Below are 19,933 nucleotides of genomic sequence, written 5' to 3'. Positions count from 1 at the left end.
CTTTCAGATAAAGACGAATGCCCTCCTGGACAAATTATGGGAACAAATCTTCAGTGTATAATGCAACGTCGCACTACTTTATACAATGAGACATTATGGAAATACTATGATGACTAAAGAATTTATCATGGTAAATTCACTCCAAAAGGCAATTTCATTTCAAAAGATATAATAAATAATGAAGATTTTTTAAAATTTGTTAATTGCCTACCCCCTTATAATAAAATTATAAACCTTATAGAGACCTATGACTGGAAACTTTCAGACTTAAGTTTACTTTTCCGGAATTTCCCGGAATCATTGTTTGACGTGAGACTTAGAAATCACGTCAGTGGTCAACTTCATACCACAAAGTTTTTGCGAAAGCTATAATATACTTGGGCAGGAACTATGTATATTTACACACAACCTTATATTATTATGTACCTACCTCGTCGTACAGTGCAAACTGTTCATGTGCATACTACTTACGTCATAAAATATGACGCAACGGGATGTGATACCGTTGAGTTGATGAGCTAAGTACTGTAGTTGGCGTAGATACTGAAAGTTGCGATGCAATTTAGCGCGTCAAACACAATAATTATCTAATCCATCAGCCTGTATGCGTCTACTGCCGACATAGCTCCTGGATAACATTGCAAGAGCGCTCCACCAAACACGGTCTTCCGCCTTCTTCAACCACCCGTTTCCCACCACCTTCTTCAGGTCATCGGTCCAGCGGGCTGGGGCTTATACTTCAGAACACCTTTGCCCCATTGGCCGTCGGTTCTGCGACGTACATGATTACCTTTATTTCTTACTTCTTACCATCATACAAGATGTATAGTTTTAATTTTTTTATTGATTCGCATGCAGCCACATATTGGAAATGTTAATTATTTGCAGTTATAGCGGCACACGCACGCTGTGAAAATTTCATGTCTCTACAAATTGCGGTTCATCAGACACCACCGACAGAAGGACAGACGGAAAGACTAACGGACAGCGGACGCTTAGTTATGAGGGTCCCGTTGGCACCCTTTAGTAACGGAGCCCAAAAAAGCATATATTACTAGTGAATTTGTAGTATAGCCCGGTGTATCCATCTATTTGCGCGATATTGCTGCTCTAGTAATATGACAGCTCTCTGCGCGATACAAAGAGACTGTTTGGCCCCAGGACTCAAGTAAACAAACTATACATGACGTGGGCCACGCAGCTGGTGATAACTAGGTACGAAGTACGTACCTAGTACCTACCTACCATCGTATATTTAAAAACCGCGAACGGTCCTTATCAGTAAAGAAATTGTACTATCGATAGGAAGACGTTATCCATACATTTATACGAGTACCTTCATACTAGTTAGCCAAATACATAAGTCATGAAACTTATAGTGATCGTCCTTCTGATATTTGGCGTGGTTTGCCAAGCGAGACATCTTTACCCCGGTAACTTTGACCCGGATGAAACTTTATTCGGAAAAATTAATAATGAGAAGCCAGAAATGTCAATGGTAAGTGTAACTTTGCACTTTAAAGCAGAACTTTAATTTGAATTAAAATAGTTTGAGTATACATGTTAAGTTTTTCTAAGTTACGATTATATTCATTTGATTTTGCAAACGAATCAAAATATGTAATATGTTACCTAGTGTAAGATATAAGTAAACAATTCAATTGAAACCATTCATATCCACAACTCAAGTGCACTGTGCACCTCTCAACTTTACAAGACACGTGTAGGAGAGACAAGATGATAGCAATATCTGTTTGGCAGAATCTATGTAACTATTGGTAATGGCTGAAAGCCTATAATAGGCTTAAATACGAACAAGTAGTTGCAGCCGGAAAAGTATAAAAGTGTAAATTTAGCCAATTACAACAAGAGACTTTAGTTGGGCAGTGATTTCGTTTCGATATTGTAAACCTTGCAACCTTAATTATTATAGTAGGTAAGGGTAGCTGTAGAAAATAATATCTTGTAACTACTTAATGAGTAATGAGTGACCAATAATGTAAGAATATCTATTACGAGAAGTTATCGAAAAGGGATCGTTGATAGACTAAAGTAGTAAAAATCAACAGTATGTAGCAATAGAAACACTAGATATTTATTATTTTGTTTTTGGTACATTAGGCGTGTTAGACATGAGTATTATCTCTCCACCAATTGAAAACATACGAACAGTTCATTTTCATACGATTAGGATGCGACTCCGGGACCTCATGTTTGGCAAGAAGCAAGGTCTCACAGCACAAGTGAAAAAAAAAAACGAAAATTTATAATTTATAGTTATAATAATTTACATATTAGCACACAAGAATTTTTTGCGATTACAAACTTAAAGCACGCCAATGCGCAAGTCCTACTTGCATGTGGCCGGTTATTTTTATTACAATACTAGCTGATGCCCGCAGCTTCGCCCGCGTGGATTTAGGGTCTGAAATCCCGTGGAAAAGTTGTCACAAAGTTCCTCTATCGATTAAAAAAAAATTACGCAAATCGGTTCAGAAATCTCGGAGATTTCGGTGTACATAGGAAGAAAAACACAACTCCCTTTTTGAAAGTCGGTTAAAAAAGTAGCCTATGTTACTCCCTGATCCGGTTCAGCCGTTCCGAAGATTAGCCTTTTCAAACAGACAGACAGACAGACAGACAGACAGACAGACAGACAGACAGACAGACAGACAGACAGACAGACAGACAGACAGACAGACAAAAATTTTAAAAACGTGTGATTCAGTGTTGGTATCGTTCAAATAACCATATGAGCTTAATATGAGGTAGTTATTTCGAAATTACAGACAGACACTCCAATTTTATTTATTAGTATAGATTCTGAGGTCTTGATGTACTTATGTTTATGAATCTTAGTGTGGAATAACAACTCTTCTAATAAATTATGAAATTCTTGTTAATTACGAAACTTTCTTATTTTCAGGGTATTTTCCACAATCGGAAACAGTTTGGATTGGCCCCCCCGAACGTCGAAAAGTTCTTTCAATCTCTTGAACCTTGTGAGGATGGATTCCAAAGGGACATATTGGGAATATGCAGGGAAGTTTGGGATTAAGTGCTACTTACTTCGGGGTAAAATATATGAACAAAAAGGATCTTCGTTATCGGTTGTAGTAGAAAAATAATAATCAATATCAAAAATATACCTACCTAACTGAGATGTACTTCAGCATACCTCCTACAAATAAGAATAAATAGCTCAATTTTAAGTAGCTGGACCATAGGTATGTGTTTTGACAATATATTTTAACCACCTGCTTTTCAAAAAAAAAATACTAAACTATAATACTGCAATATGTTATTTCTGTAATATATTATAGGCACTGTAATAGGTATGTGATATGTATTATGTTATTTCTTACATGATAAGTAAATTAAGTAAGGAAATGTAAAGTGGTTCATTTTTAGTTAAGTTTAAGTCTTGATTATTATGTTATGAGCTAATATTGTGATATTTATTAATTAGTTAGGAGTAAGGACGACGTATAATCCCAACCAAGATCTACGGATTTATTTTTGTTTGTTTACTTTGTGATAGGAAGGTAGCTATCTACATTACAATTCACTATTAATTTGTTTTATTAAAGTTTTATAAATTTCATGAAATAAATATTTATTTATTTGACTACCATTTTTTATCCCAGTAATTTCCTAGATTTGCAATAGTTCTATCCGTGGAACAAAACGATGGTCTACCAGAGTTGTTTTTATTTCCTTAGAAGTGGATTATTCCATTTCTTTGGACAAATTAAATGCAAAATATACTTACCTATCTACTTACCCAATATTTTTATTTAACAAGTGCTTAATCGAATAGGTCCATGAATATGGGCGGAATTTTTCAATCGTTTGAAGAAAAATGATGTTTTGATATTTTTTGTAAATAGAAAAATGTGTCAAAATTAAGTATGTGTTAAAATTATTTCTTAGTTTTAGTCTTAGAAAAGCTAATTGCAAATGGCATAGAAAAAAAACTGCATAGACGTTGCACACAAAAATTTAATAACAATAATTTATTTTACACATTTTACAAGATTAGATAAGTAACTTATAAAAATAAACTCATTTACTTACACAGAACCACAGACTGACTATATTTATCATAGCGATAAAAAAAATTGACGAAATTGATACTAATACTATAATACGTTACATTTTATGGCGATGCCGCTTTTAGAGATGCTTGACAAGCCAAGCGAGCTGGCACAATCACCAACAAGCCTAGCACAATACCCCGTCTTGGCTAGGTGGCTGTTACACAATATGAACGAATGACATCACGAAACGTTGTCTATTGAAACGGTGGTTTCAGAGAAACGTTATTGCCAGAAACCCACTCCTTTTAGAGGAGCTGTACATAGTAGCCACTAGTATATTATCCTAGGAGACAGAGCTTACCCCCCGTCCACACACTGCCCGTGTGGCATGCGCAGAAGCGAGGAATGAAGGCAGAGACGTAGTGTGGCCGCGTTACTCGCGTGTTCCTCGTTCATGACCATCGCTCCCTATTTTGTCGGTAAGTATGTAATAGCGCGCACCATCGCGTTGCAAAGGCAAGCGACCTAGTTCGGCGCGTCGGGATTGATTGCGCGAGTAGAGCAGTGTGTGGACGCACAGTTAGGATGGCGCCTCACATTAGGGACGCTGGGGGTAATGTGACCGCACCATGGCCTGACAATGGAGTAGGTAGGGTAGCGACTCCTCGGATCCAAGCACCACGCTCGCAGCAGAAGGATTCAACATTGCTCAGAGCGCGCATGTAGATTGTGGTGACACCTCCTGTAAATTGACAGATCACTTTACCCTAGGAACTTCACCCGAATACAATTTTAGAGTTATGGGTAATGTATGTATGAAGTCGAGCGAGCATAATTAAAGAAACTAGAAATCCAAGTGTGAAGCTCGCCCGACTTCATACATACAAATACACGAGTAGAAACAAAAATTATTTTTTACTTTTTTGTGTTTGTGGTTTTTGAAGTCGGTTTTATTTTTCTTTTAAAAAATTTTTCTTTTACATTTTTTTGTGGCCCCACTGTACTATAATATGCTATGCCCAGTTAAAACCTTACTGTTTGCTAAGCTATTACACTGATCGCGAGCAATTTGCTCCTATCCATTGAGGAGTTCTGTTCTCCATCTCCGAAGATATTCATCAGATCTTCAGCAAATTTATATGGGAGCACCTGCACAGTACAGCACCCTTTCAAACAAAAAAAAAACCAAATCGGTTCAGGGGTCTTTGAGTAATCGGTGAACATACATTAAAAAAAAAATGATTCTGACGAATTGAGAACCTCCTCCTTTTTTTGAAGTCGGTTAATATGCAGATAACTAATCGATTGCATGAAATCTAATTGTTTTCATATAAATTTTTCGCTGATTTTCTTGTACTTATTGGAAGTTTTTATTTATATCATGCTTCGACCTTATTCAGAAATATCAATATGCAGTAAAACACGTTTATCGGTAGGAAACCGTAGCAAAGTATAAACAAGTGAATTGAAAATCTGCATTTTTTGGCTGTTGAGCAATCAAGCGTGTTACAACAATCTAAATCTATCTTTTGTAATCTCTTTAAATATGATTTAAATTTAATTTAATGTATTTCTATTCGTATTTAACGTAATAAGTCAATAATGTACCTCTAAATAAGTGTATGAAAATATAGGCTCATTTGAAACCCACAGCAAACATAGGTAATAGATATAAAACGTTTCACGGTTCAAACGATTCTTAGGCTTTATTAAGTAAGTAGTTACAAGGACTATATTCCATTGGTCGTAGATGATTATTATGGTATATGGATATTATGGGAACCCACCGCATTATTATCCAAAGAGAACTCCTACCATTATAGGATTAGTGGAAAGGGGTCACGCCCCTCAGTAATGAAATGAGGAATACGACTATAGAGAGATGTCTTACCAATAATAATGAGTTGCGTGCCGAGGTACGCCAGCGCGTGCCCGTGCCTTGGTATGGACATCTCTGTCTCTAGTTTCCACTGGCGCTCTTTCCAGTTCCACACGTCTATAGCACCCACGCTGCTTGGCGTTTTGTCCTGCAAAAGGATAATAATAATTTATTATTATTAAGGAGCTGTGATTAGTGATTCGGTGAGTTATTCGATAAGGTGTACTTTTAATTGAAAAATACATCTTATCGAACGATAATTTACCGAATCGAGTGTTCTGAATCGCCCGGCTGATCAAAATACTTTTCTTAATCCGATCCGTTTTTAACCATTTAATAAAAATCTGAACTCTTTTCCTACCAAAACAATCTAAAACTAGTTTTGTTTATACTGAGTTCAAAGATTCATGATTTCGATCAAAACGAAAGAATTTCGCCAACTTTTATTCAATTTTATGCTTCTCCTGTAAAATTTTATTTGGTGCAATCGTTTACACGGCATTTGCACCGCACGTTCTTTTCTTCCTCGTGATTGTAAAACGATATGGTAAGTAGGTATAAACATAGCAAGCTACATAAAAACTTTCATTTCTTTAGTACCTTATCGGACATTTTTCCTGCTCCTCCGATAATATACAGTTTATCGTTCATCGAAAATAATGTAGCAAAACATCTTGGAAACCGCAAACTGTGTATCTCCGTCCATCTTCAAAGAAAATTTTATTTTATACTTGTGTTTTCCATTGACTGTTCGTAAGGATTTAAACCCACTACTGAGCGTAGGTCTACTCTCAGAATGAGAAGGATTTGGGCGAACTAATCCGCCACGATGGCGAAGTACGGATTGGTAGTACTTCATAACGTTCTCAAAGGTTTGTGAACAAACCTTTGAGAACGTTATGAAGTACTCTTAGGCATACAGGTTATCATATGATATTCTCCTTCAACGTTAAAGCAAGTGATTTTAATGCCACATAACTCGGTAAAGTTAGAAGTGCGTGCCCGGGATCGAACCCTCGACCTCACGAATAGGAGGCGGAAATCTTCACCATTAGATGCATTGGCAGACTTCACACACCTTTGAGAACGTTATGGCGAACTATCAGGCATGCGTGTTTCTTCAGGATGTTTTCCTTTACCATTAAAGCAAAAACCCACATAACTCCGAAAAGTTAGAGGTGCGCCCCCGGCTTTGAACCACCGACCCTTCCGAATAGACATCTTCACCACTAGGCGATCACGACTGTGGAATAGGCAATAGCGTAGTCAAAGGGATGTCATGTGTTACTAACTCATTGGTCTTAGAGTTATAGCATTCGACGATGTTGCAAACGGGTCGTCTCTTCTCGCCCGTCATGCCACCCGCTACCCAGATGTAGTCGCGATACTTGGTCACCGCTGCTGCCATGCGCGCCGTTGACATCGCGCGCACTTCGCTCCAGGACCCAGATCTTGGGTCGAACCTCTCTACTGAACGAAGCACTCTGTGAAGCATGATAGAATAGAATATATTAGAATAGAATATATTTTTATTCAAATAAACTTTTACAAGTGCTTTCATATTTAGGATTTCGTGAGTATCGAGATAGGATGTCTTTTTAGCAGCTGAAAAAGCTAGTAGGTACATTTAATTTTTCCAGTAATAATACCTACTAAGTCACTATTTTCACATGAGAATATTTCACGTGGGAATAAATTAGAACTTATTCCCACGATTCGGTCCAGGTGGAAAATGTTAATTTTAAAAGATCTCTTGGAATTTCAAAATGCCTCCTTGTGCAACTCTAGGGTACCTAAGAATTTAAGTAAATATAGTATTTATGTCTAGTGATTTAGTCTGTTTTCATTGTCGCTCAGTTTGTCAATCAGAAAGCCTTTTATTTAGGTAATAGGTAGTTAGAAGGAAAAGATTATCTTTCCAAATTGACTACTATAGGTACAATCTAGAATTTCTCCTGAAGTATTGGACCACTTGGACCACTGATTTGATTTGATTGAATTGATTTTATTATACGAGTTGAGTCATGAATGCAAGTCGTATAAAATTTTAAGTTTTCCTAATTGCTGCTAAACATGTAGAGTTCCAATTTTGTCTATTTTCCTACATTATTAGCGATTAGTTTATATAATATCTCAATGAAATTTTGATCATGGCTAATACGAATTCACCATCTTATCATCATGTCGTCTTATCATGTTACCCTCTAAGATCGATCGATCGATCGCACGAAGATCGATTTCCATTCTGGGACAATTCGTACAACGCATGAATATGGTTGTATGTTGTAACAGCTTTTCAGCATTCTGGGTAACATAATGTTTACCTGCCCTTTTTATCCTGACCCCCGATCGCATACAGAGCCATGCGATGCACCACGAGGCCGAAATTCTTCCTCGGTACGGCGAGGCCAGATTCACTGTACCAGGATCTCGTGACCGGCTCGAAGCTCCACACCGTGGAAACTACTACGGATTTGCCACGTAAGTCGTCCTCTCGAGGGTCTGCACCTCCTACCGTACACAGAATGTCGTCAAGAAATAAATGAATGAAGGTCAGTAAAACATTTCAAAATGTGGATCTTTTGTAAAGAAAACAACAAATAATAGAGGGTTCAAAAAACATTAAATCAGCTAAATGTTGTGCCTAATAAGGTAGAAAATCATAACCAGTTCTACCTCTTGAAAGTGTCCTGAACTTATGAATTAGCATTTTAAGTTATTAAACTTACTCAAAAAAAAAGGAGCAAAAAAAATAAGTTAATCTTGATAGTTTACCAACAAGAAACACACGTCCACGCAGAAAAGAAACGGAATGATGATGTCTAGGTTCGGGGAGTTCGCCAACTAAATCCCAAGAATTGGTGACCGGATCAAACCTAAAATTTTAAAGATTTCACGAGATATGACATGAATGTTTATTAAATTCGTTTATAAAAAAATAATATGTACGCTATATAAAATTTTATACCTAAAAATATCTTTGCCAGTGTTTCCAGCAACGCCATAAGAGGTGTGAGGATCAATACCTCCGAATACCAAAACTGTTTCTCTATCCCAGTTGAATAAAGATCCATCAGTGATATAGTTTTTGTTCGAGGGCCCGAGAATAGAAGTGGAGAGCTTATTCCTGAAAATATTATGTAAATGAAATAGGTACATACCTACATTGTTACATACAATGGCACAATATAGAATTACAGTTAGTGGTCCTTGCAACAAAAATAGTAAGATCGCGTTATTATGCAATCATATTAAAGGTATTCAGTGATGTCGCAACATTGAACATATTATGAAATGACTAGCTTATGCCTGCGACTTTGTCCGCATGGACTGCACGAATTTAAACCCCTATTTTACCACCTTAGGGGTCGAATTTCCAAAAATCGTTTCTTAGCGCATATACCTATCTCCGTCTTAGTAGCTATTTGCCAAATTCCAGCTAGATCCGTCTAGTAATTTGAGCTTTGCGTTGATAGATTAGTCAGTCAGTCAGCTTTTCCTTTTATATATTTAGGTAATATTGAATCCTAGATTCGTCAAGTAGGCACACACTTATAGTTAAACTTGTCTAAAGTGCAAAAACAAGAAATATTGTGTTTATAAAAAAACAGTAGTAGATTTACATGTTTATTCTAGCAAGCGATTCCTTGGACTGGTTGAACATTGAGGTTTGTGGGCTGCGAGCTTCGTTGGGCGAAGATGTGCTGGCTTGGTTTTGCCCCATGCGAGCATCGGTGGTCGTTTGGGCCCGCGGTGCAGTGATTTGAGATTCTCTGAATATTAAATAATTTTGAATAAATTACTATACTACTTTACTACTTATAAGAAAACTTTTATATATTACTTATAAGAAAACTCTAAAAACATCTTCTCATTATTGCCTTTAAACATGGCATAATATTGTATATCAAATCTTTGAACAGAGCAACCGCCGAGTTTCTTGCTGGTTCTTCTCGGTAGGAAGGGCATTCCGAACCAATGGTAGATGCTTTTGACGATTCAAAAGAACTTGTAAAAGTCTAATTGAATAAAAATATTTTGAATTTGAATTTGAATTGTTTAAAGGAATCTCTTAAGTCATGATCCCTGAACCTAAGCACTTTTTTAACCGACTTCCAAAAAAGGAGGAGGTTCTCAATTCGTCGGGATCTTTTTTTTTTTTATTTTTTTTTTTTATTTTTTATGTATGTTCCCCGATTACTCAAAGACCCCTGGACCGATTTGGAAAATTTTTTTTTTGTTTGAAAGGGTATACTGTGCAGGTGGTCTCATATAAATTTGGTGAAGATCTGATGAATATCTTCGGAGATGGAGAACAGAACTCCTCAATGGATAGGAGCAAATTGCTCGCGATCAGTGTAATAGCTTAGTAAACAGTAGGGTTTTAACTGGGCACAGCATATTATAGTACAGTAGGGCCACTAAAAATTGTGAAATAAAAAATTTTCAAAAGAAAAATAAAACCGACTTCAAAAACGACAAACACTAAAAAGTAAAAAATAACTTTTGTTTAGCTACACGTGTAATGCACCTAGGTATGAAGTCGGGCGAGCTTCACTCTTGGATTTCTAATTTTGTTTTAATATGCTCGCTCGACTTCATACCTAGGTGCATTACACGTGTAGCTAAACAAAAGTTATTTTTTACTTTTTAGTGTTTTTCGTTTTTGAAGTCGGTTTTATTTTTCTTTTGAAAATTTTTTTATACAAAATTACTACGAGATGTATGTTAATGATTATTGTGTTCAGTACCTTTTGCTACTCGATAAAGCAGCAGTTGCAGCAGCCAGATAGCTAGCTGCAATGCTGTGTCTTCTCTCACCGTGCCGGCTGGCGTACTGCATAACATAAATAATTAAAGAGCTAATCAACAAGTGCTTCATTTAAATTATTTTGATCTTAAATTAAGCGTTAATTGATTGAATCTAGATATTTTAAAACCGTACGTTGTCTGTAGTACTCGTGGCAACAGCTTCGCTGCTAGTTTCACTAGTTGTGTTCATATCTTCAGAGTCTTTTACTGGTGGGCCGTGAATGGGAGATGAATAAGGCATCTGTAAAATGAAGTAATTATTTTTGGTAAACATGTAATTCTTTCAATTATTATTATTTTGTCTTCAATTTTAATTTAAAATTTCAATAATCCTGCCAATTCATCGCGTCAATAGATAAAATTTATGAATATTTTAGAATGACGGTAGTTATAAATATTTTTAGGGTTTCGTAGTGGCAACAATCCATCATTACCCCTTGTTTCTTACAGTCCGTCTGGATTTAACTGGCATTTTAACAAGATACTAAAGGCACAGTTATAGTTTGTTTTCACTGCGTAGATTTACTATTCAGATACGAAAAAAAATCTGCCTCGTATTCCAATCAGTTATTTTTCCAAATGTTTTTTAGTTCTAAAAATCGTTTTGTCGCTGTCATCTTGAGAAATAAGAAAATGAAATATCTATGATGAATGATGACACGCGTTCCTTACAAAATAAGAATAAAAAAATAATAAAAACAGAAGTTACATTCTCCGGCTTCAATTTGCACACGTGAATTTGCTGTATTTGTTTACAGCACTCGTGTTTTACTGGCTGACGTACATTGTGTGGTTCCTGCAAATTGGAATAGCAATCTCCAAGACCTAAACATAACAGCTGCTAGCTTAAAATTAAACAACACAAAAGCAAACAAACATTAATTAGTTCAAACATGAAACTAGATATAAATTAAGTAGATGAAAAAATAAACTGAGAATTATAAACTAAAAAGAAAGAATAACAAGTATGAAATTCTTGAAACTTTTATAGAGTCTAAACTCTAGATGTCTTTATTAAAGATACTATCCATTCATGAATTTTTAAAAACTTTGCTTACCTAGGTAGGTAACTTATTCTCTTTACCCTAAAACTGTTTGACTAGGTACTCAAACAGTTTTAGGGTAAAGAGAATAAGCAAAAGAGAATAAAATAAAAACCTGGCATAACAGTTGGTATCTTTTAATGAGGAATTTGTATAAGTTGTCAGTATATACTACAATTGCTTTTAGTAAAAAACCAGGCACCTCTAAATCCTTCTGTTTTTGTTCCATCATTGGACTTCTCTTGGATTCTGGGGAGGAATTCTTTGGTGGCGGCGATATACTACGTGAAGGACCATCTTCGTTTGCCTGATAGAAAATCACTTGTATATTTTTTTTAATACAACATGGCCTGTATCCAGGAAAAGATTGATAGAGTAATGTGCAGAAGTTTCTATCATACCTTTTTTCTGCCTTCGAGAACGTCACTCACTGTCGGAAACTTATCTCCTGTCAATCCCTTTAAGGTTGCAGGTAGTGGAAAGTCGAATTTAGGCCTTCGCGTTTCCATTTTGTCATCCATTCCTCGCAAATTGCCTGAAGGTAAAATAATACAATCGTGTTATATTTTTGCTATTTAATTTAATGTATTCGATACCCAAAATACGTGTTGTAGCCTAGTTTAGGTACTACTTGACAAGTTTGAAAATTTATAATTATGTAAATGACATAAGTCTTTTCTAAGCATTGGAAGCGTGTTAGAATGTAATAATTAAAATATAACTTCTTTGTAATACAAGGAATATAATTAAATACACAAAGTATAGGTACACAAAATAGTAAGTATAACAATAATTTTTAATTGTTCACCGTGATTATCATCGGTTCGTCTCGTCGGTTGCATCATAGCCATTTGTTGATACATTTGCTCTTTTGGTACTTGGAATTCCTCAAGATATTTCAGAAAATCCTTGTATGTGACGTGGTTCTGCGATAGATATTATTTGAACATGTTATTCGAGGAACTATTTGTCTGAGAACTGTGAGAATTGTTATTTAAGCAAATTCTGGTTCATTGCAACAGGATGAGCTGTGACGTGCCTGTGCGTTGCTAGATGTAGTTTAAAGTGTTTATACAGCGCATACGTTTAACCCATTTTGACGAAAAGTAATACAAGGTAATACTTGGCTTCTTGGGAAGGACATATTTGGCTATTTTTTATTACAGAAAATTAAAGAATTCCCACGGGATTCTTAAAAAACTTAAACGCGTAGATGAAGTTCCAGGTGACATCTATTAGGCACAGAGACAGCTTGCATTCTGGAGTAGGTCATAGGATACTTTTTATCCCGAAAATCCAAAAACCTAGACTTATCCACGTGGAATTCGCAGGCATTAACTAGCTGCTTATATAACTGCTATAAAGTATAACCTTTTCTTCACCTATCCAATTTCTTTCGGCTGGTTCAGTCAAACCCAAAACATCAATCCAGTGATAATAGTTCTTGGAGTTGTTGCCGTACCAATATTTGATTATTACATATCTGTTAAAAAATAAACATAATATAATTTCCAAGTAGGTATCAGGCAGGTATTCAAGCAGGTTTGAATCGTTTGAGGTTGGGTCAGTTAAGGATTAAATCTTTTATTTTTGTCTGGGTGTTCTTGGTGGATGTTTGTGGATTGTATTGCTAAGGTATGTTGAGGTTTATTGTTCAGTAAATCATTCATATTCATGTTTGTTTTTAAAGGAATAATTTACAGCGCATATTATAATTGCTGGATTTAAATTCCAGGTCAAGCATATACTTACTTAATGAGAAAGCATGTCTTTTATAGACCCTTTTCTTTTTTTAATTAAAATCTGGACAAGTTTGGACATTTTTCAAGTCAGACCTGATTGAAGATCGGGATACTACTTAGGTATTCGATTAGGTATTTCTAAGAACATAAAGCATAAGTGGAAATGCTATCTGAAGAGGATAAGTGCTCGTCATATTATTATAACAGCCAGTACCTACCTACATGTAATTTACGCCTTCATCGGTAGTTATCCTTTTTCGTTTTCCTTATTAGTTTATTCTAATCTCCTAATTTCCCTCATAACACAATGAAATTATGATTTGTAATTTTTACGCTACTACGACTGACATTCAACTAAAAGATTTCACAAAGGTGTGTGAAGTCTGAAAATTCGCACTTGGCCAACTTGGTGGACTATTGTCAAAACCTTCTCATTGTGAGAGTGGTTAGTGTCTAGTGAGCCAGCTCATGGATTGATGATGATAATGATGATGAGAAATATTTTGTTTCTGGTATCTATAAAATTACGATCGTTATGATCGAACTCACGCCAGTCCATCGTCTACCATTTGTTGTATTTCCGGTTCGTTGACAACCTCCAATATCTCAGCATTTTCTGGGTTCCTCTTAATATCCACCAACTGCCATGGCGAGATCAGACCGAACCGGACACATTGCATCATCTCAACTGCATGCCTACTCCTGCTTGCCCAGTCTCCATACAGCCATCTTACACCAGCCATCAGAATTTCAATCTCACTAAATTTTAAAATAAATAAAATATTTTTTTCATGTTATCACTTTTGTGCAAAACTTGCTAAAGCAACAATTTCTTTACTAGGTCAGACAAAATCTATCTAATGTCTTTAAGGAACCCATTTACTTTTCTTTTGTTTCAGATAACTCACAGTTTTGAGAAATAAAATAGATTTACCTTGTAACGCATACAAAATTGGACTTGAGGAAAGTCATTACTTCCTCAGGTTCAAGGTCCAAAAAATCTTTTGAAGCAACAAGTGGTAAAAAGAACCTCATTACTCGGGGAACCTTAAATTGTACAAGCATTAGTAGAACATTTCAATATTTTTATGTCGACCTTAGATTACAATGAAGACGAATAGATTTACCATTAAATCCATCACTGGTGTTATTCCTTTGAGTCTAGCCTCTCTATACAAAGCAAATGCAGAATCCTCGTTAAAGAGATTTTCGTTGGCTATAAATGACCAGCACTGATCTTCTAAATCTGTTTTCAAACCGTAAGCTAATATTATATTTAATTTAACCATAAAATTCGTCTGTATTACGCCAGTTAATAATAATCGTTGTCTCAAGATAAAATAGTTGATTTTAACTTACCTTTTATGCCTAGATATTGAGCAGCACAAAATAAATCCAGGACATTATCCCTTTTCAGTATTTTGTTACTTTCTGGACCACTAAAAATCATCCATTCATAAATTGTGTGGAATGATTCTGGAGTTACATTTGTCTGGAAATATATTTAATTTATAATTTTTGTTAGTTTGCTTTAGATACAAACTTTCTTCGAAGAACCAAATTTACTTACACATGGTAATTCTATTTCTCGTTGTGTGTTTATTTCAAAGAACGAAGAATAAATTTCAAGTACCACATGATGGCAATGAAATTCCTCTCGGCCAATATGTACAATCGTATCTGTATTTCTGAGGAATAGACCTATTAAAATATCTTCACAATAGTTATATTGTATTTTATTAAAGTTATATTTAGATATATTCAATATCGTAAACAAACAAGCTTTTATAATAACTTACTATACTACATAGTTTTTAAAGCTAGGTACCCTACATAAAGTTATGTATTCTTCGATAAAACTCTTGAAATAAATCTTTTTTCTTAGGAAGTTGAACCCGCATCCAATCAACAGGTTCTGACAATGTGTATCCAAGATTGCTCAAGTATTCTCCGCTATCATCTTTTGAATTATGTGGCTTAATCTTAGTATTCTTATTAGTTGTAAAGGTTTTCCTAACTTGTGTATTGACATTTGTTTCTCTAGGCCCATATTGAAGTCGCAGTTCTGGATCATTGTTATCCTCCTATGAATAAGAAACCAACTTGAAGCAATTATTGATGATTGTTTTAATAACTACAAAAATAATTCCTAATTCAATACTGACGTTATTCTCATCATTTTTGAGTTCACCTGTTGCCTTTCCTTCAAATTTTACTTTTACCTTTGCTTGAGTAGGGTCTGCTAAAAGAACGCCAACTGTGGATGATTGAAATACTACCTTGAAAAGAAAGGAAGACAGTTTTAATAAAGTTTTCTAAGAACAATAATTGTGTGATAAATTACTCACCTGGTTCGATTGAACTTTCAAATTACCACTGGGAGTAGGTTTAAAGGGAAATGAAGCCATTTTTTGTGTGTTAAATTCATCAACACTATACATACTGAAAATAGAATCGGTAAAAATGAATGATGCCTACTGTATGTAGTTTTTGAAATATTTCCTACGATTAAAAATTTACCTTGAATTATCTGCAGATGATGTAACATATTGATAATTTTTAACATATTCAGAAGCAAACTTGGATGCGTACGTATCAGGCAATTGACATTTTTTTTTCGATTTTCTGTTGATAGTTAAATCAATTTTATACTTTCAAAAAAATAATTCGATAAACATTAGTATCCGTACGATACTTACTTTCCTTTCAAATTCCACGACATATATGGTGCTTCTATTAAGTGTCTTGACCAATATCTTTCTAATGTGTCTCCTGATTTGTCATATAACGTATTTTTATAATTACTTTCGTACAGATAATTTTCTGTTCTCCTGAGAAAGTCGAGTGCTGTAATTGTTTTTTGATACTCATGCAATTTTTCTTATAAATATATTAAACATAAGGGATCTTTAGAATATGATGAAATATGTACCTATATTGAGTGTACAAAAAGTTTTGAGGACATTATCATTACTTACAAATATCGCTTGATTTTGGAGAGAGATCGGAGAGTGAATTGCTCTTATATAGTTTAGGCTTAATAGTAATATGATACCGTTCAAAAATACTTTTGCAAGTTCTTTTTGATCTTCTCTTTATTGTCTTACTACTGCAAAAAGTTACATACAAATACGAAATTAATGAATAATTAACTAGTGATCTAGATATAAGGTAGGTATACTTACCAGTAGTTAATTTTTAAGCCGTTGAATACTTTAGAGCTTTCGCATGTCACCAGCAAGGCTCATAGTTGTAGCTCTGGTGACATAAGAAAAGAGAAAAGATGTCGGAAATTTTCGTGGTTTCGCAGAATATGAATTAATTTAGAAATCCACGAATCTAATTTGAGTAGTCGGGCCTGATAAAAATTAAAGCTATATAATATATCGTCATACGTCATATTCTTTCTCTGCGTCGTGACCGATAAAGCGATGGGTTCCTAAATCCTTGCACATTCAGGCCAATTGAGATATTTGACTCTTGTATTGCTTTCCAATGTTAGTGATAATAACTTCGACCAACGACTCTCCGAGACACCTACCTACTTACCTAACTAGTTAAAATAAATAAGAAGTTATAGTTTCTTACCCCGAGTTGTTATGTATAAATGTTTCGTTTGATGCATCTGATTCTTGTTTTCTATTTATCTGGATTTTAAATTAAATTTTAATGACAATAGAACGTACAATAACGAATACGTTATAATATATTCATGAGTATTATGATTCATAGTCTATACTTATTGAAAAGAAAGCTAAATTATTTTCAATAAAAATATTTGTGATTTAGGTATGTAGTAGGTAATTAGTCTAAAATCAATAGAAATATCAATCTCTTTGAGAGACAAAATCCGTAACGAGGAAATCCGTAGGAGACGCTGAGTGACATCAGTTCTGTGGCAGTGGGCAGGCCACGTCTGCCGCAGAACTGATGGCCACTGCAGCAGACGTATTCTGAAGTGGAGACCGCATATCAGCAAGCGCAATGTGGGACGACCTCAGACCCGCTGGACTGACGACCTTAAGAGAATAACGGGATGTGGGCAGACGAGGAAGACGGAGGATCGTGTGTGGTGGCTCGGTCTTGGGAAGGCCTATGCCCAGCTGTGGACGCAAACAGGCTGATTGATTGATATCAATAGATACCTACGTACTTATACTACGTAAGTACCATGTAAGTACGTACATAGTCACTACGTAGTAATATACTCTATGCAGCTGGTTGAGTTAGTTACTGTAAGACGTTGCGTTAATGGAAAGAGGAACTGCCGAGTTCCTTGACAGCTGTCCTCAGTAGGATCTGCTTTTCGAACCGGCGATAGTCTTGAGTAGGTAACTTTGACCTATCATAAGCTCAGGTACCTAATGCATCAAGTGGGCTACATGAAATAGTTTGAGTTCCAAGTAAGAGATGGAAGAGTAGGTAAGAGTTAAAATGGAATTGAATGAATTTTCAGTTCTAAAGAAACAAACTTAAGCCTAACTTACTTTTTCCAGACTGTTACTTTTTAACATTTCAAATTCATTGAACGAATAATAAAGAAACATGGAGCATATTGCATAAAGTATTGTTTTTACGGTATTTAGAAACGCCCAAAACTCCTTCAAAATTTTTGATAGTTGCTGTTTACGTCTTTTGATGTAGATTGTCAAGCATAAAAATATTCCAAAACCCACGACAACCAGTGACAAGCTCTGCAAATCTGCAATAAGATTTGTTTGCACTGTTGCACTGATGTCTATGCAACAAAAAAAAAATCCTGTGGAAATCTTTAAAAATCTCTACCTCACAGAATCTATTATCTATTATATCCATGGTACTAGAGGATATAATGCGTAAAAAATGAATTTTTACATACCATTTTAATTTTATGTGTCAAATATCATGTCAAAAGTACGATTTTAGTCCTTATTTTAAAGGTGAACCGCATGTGAACCGTTTTTTACATGACAGTTGACCAATAGAGTTAAAATGGCTCGTGAGAAGTCATTTTGTACAGACTACGTTACAATATTTTACGCACTCTCTCATATCTATAACCAGGACAAGTTTCATTTTCCGTTCAGTCATGTATTCGTAGAAAGGAGGCCCAAGAACGCAGTGTGGATAACTTTGTATATACATAATATGTATTATAAGCTTATCTATTTACTAATCGTTAAATCGTTGAATGATAAGAATCCTTTGGAATATCGCAGGAATTTTGTCAACTTTAAAAACATTTTGAATATCTACTTGAATTAATAAATCCACTTTTTGGATCAACATTTTGGAATGGATTTTGGATTATTTGGAAAGTTTTTATTACAAAAATATCGCTAAATTCATAAAAAGGTAAAGGTTCATATAGCGAAAAATCGTAGGTCTATGGTTCATATAAAGGCACATCGCATTACTAACTTAATATACCCGCACCCGTAAAATCTTTTATTACATTAACTACATAATTTTTTTTACAATATTATGTTAAAAAAAATGTAATGCACAGTAGCTTGCATTTTCTATAATCTTGGCGATTTCTTTAGCAATTGCATTTTATTGACGCAGTACATGAGTTCTCATATACGTGTTAATTGGCTCATTAAAATATTTGCAATATCTTTAACATGCAATATCTTTTTTTATCAATGTTTTTTATGTTATGATTAGGTACTACCTATGCTATATTACTAATTAATACTATTATTTCCTTTGCGAGCATTTTTTTCTGGTCTTGCATATTTTACTTCTTTTCTTAGTAGCTAGGTATTTCATCATCATCATCATCATCATCATCATCATCAGCGTGTGGACATCCACTGTTGGACATAGGTCATTATTTAGACATTGGCAGAGGTAGGTACTTATCTTCGGTTAATTCTCTACACATTCTAAACATAAAATATTGTTTGTAAGTCATGTTTATCATTAAATCTGTGTTTTCTACCAATTACAATCCGGGTATCTTTAAACCAAGAGGAAATAGGCATCTTTTAGGTAAACGCGCGCCATCTTAGGCCACATCACCACTTTCTATCACGTGTGATTGTGGTCAAGAGGTTGCCATGACATTGACTGCAGCAGTAGGTATGCCATGGTGTGTCTACTCGTAAGTTTCCTATATTATTGTCTCAAGTGGCTAACGTGACGCATAACATTATATGAAAACACCCAGTTTCTGCTGAAGCTACAGGCATTTCTATGAAATAAACACTGAATTACATTTATCCTGAATATTGAATATGTTGCGTCATTTTTGTATTCTAATTGATATTACTAATGTGTGAATTAAAAATTTATAACACCCCCAATAAGTGAAGGTTACAGTAACTAGAAAAGAGATAACTTTCAAACGGCTGAATCGATTTTCTTAGATTATAGCTAAGATCACTCTCGATCAAGCCAAGTTTAAAACAAAAAAATTAAATTAAAATCGGT

At 35.0% G+C, this 19,933-nt stretch overlaps 1 protein-coding gene and 1 long non-coding RNA gene across 3 annotated transcripts; one reads left to right on the top strand and one right to left on the bottom strand.

The window, feature by feature from the left end:
• The first annotated feature begins 1,178 nt into the window (after nt 1–1,178).
• On the top strand, nt 1,179–3,628 carry LOC123881226. Its single transcript, XR_006799435.1, has 2 exons — nt 1,179–1,498; nt 2,927–3,628. It is a non-coding gene; the product is annotated as an uncharacterized LOC123881226 (long non-coding RNA).
• Nucleotides 3,629–3,984: 356 nt separating this feature from the next.
• Nucleotides 3,985–18,202, bottom strand: LOC123881201. 2 transcript variants are annotated; one of them, XM_045929874.1, is made up of 29 exons: nt 18,004–18,202; nt 17,105–17,163; nt 16,495–16,625; nt 16,216–16,363; nt 16,037–16,141; nt 15,865–15,958; nt 15,682–15,795; nt 15,350–15,600; nt 15,087–15,204; nt 14,876–15,008; nt 14,644–14,762; nt 14,451–14,563; nt 14,066–14,275; nt 13,146–13,257; nt 12,583–12,700; nt 12,176–12,309; nt 11,977–12,081; nt 11,441–11,527; nt 10,865–10,972; nt 10,671–10,756; nt 9,543–9,692; nt 8,888–9,046; nt 8,695–8,795; nt 8,244–8,430; nt 7,212–7,403; nt 6,520–6,625; nt 5,932–6,067; nt 4,620–4,782; nt 3,985–4,396 (listed from the first exon to the last, which is right to left on the bottom strand). In XM_045929874.1, the coding sequence occupies exons 1-28, from the start codon at nt 18,061–18,063 to the stop codon at nt 4,634–4,636; spliced, it is 3,585 nt and encodes a 1,194-aa protein (XP_045785830.1). In that variant the 5' UTR covers nt 18,064–18,202; the 3' UTR covers nt 3,985–4,396; nt 4,620–4,633. The 2 variants fall into 2 exon arrangements, 1 of the variants encoding a protein (XP_045785830.1); XR_006799431.1 differs by lacking the exons at nt 3,985–4,396; nt 4,620–4,782 and having other exon boundaries at nt 5,947–6,067; nt 6,185–6,625; nt 18,004–18,201.
• Nucleotides 18,203–19,933: the final 1,731 nt, after the last annotated feature.

The sequence above is a fragment of the Maniola jurtina genome, chromosome 3, assembly GCF_905333055.1.
Source record: "Maniola jurtina chromosome 3, ilManJurt1.1, whole genome shotgun sequence".
Classification (NCBI taxonomy): Eukaryota; Metazoa; Arthropoda; class Insecta; order Lepidoptera; family Nymphalidae; genus Maniola; species Maniola jurtina.
The sequence above is the reverse complement of the archived record's forward strand: the minus strand, read 5'-3'. Positions and strand labels throughout refer to the sequence as shown.

Bases quoted from the DNA above. Each gene is read 5' to 3' on its own strand.
- LOC123881201 (XM_045929874.1), bottom strand. From the start codon at position 18,063: ATGTTTCTTTATTATTCGTTCAATGAATTTGAAATGTTAAAAAGTAAC. The intron at 10,973-11,440 runs GTAACTTCTGTT...TTCATTTTACAG, and splicing joins GCAAATTGAAGCCGGAGAAT to ATGCCTTATTCATCTCCCAT. The intron at 8,796-8,887 runs GTATAAAATTTT...TTAAAATTTTAG, and splicing joins ACTGGCAAAGATATTTTTAG to GTTTGATCCGGTCACCAATT.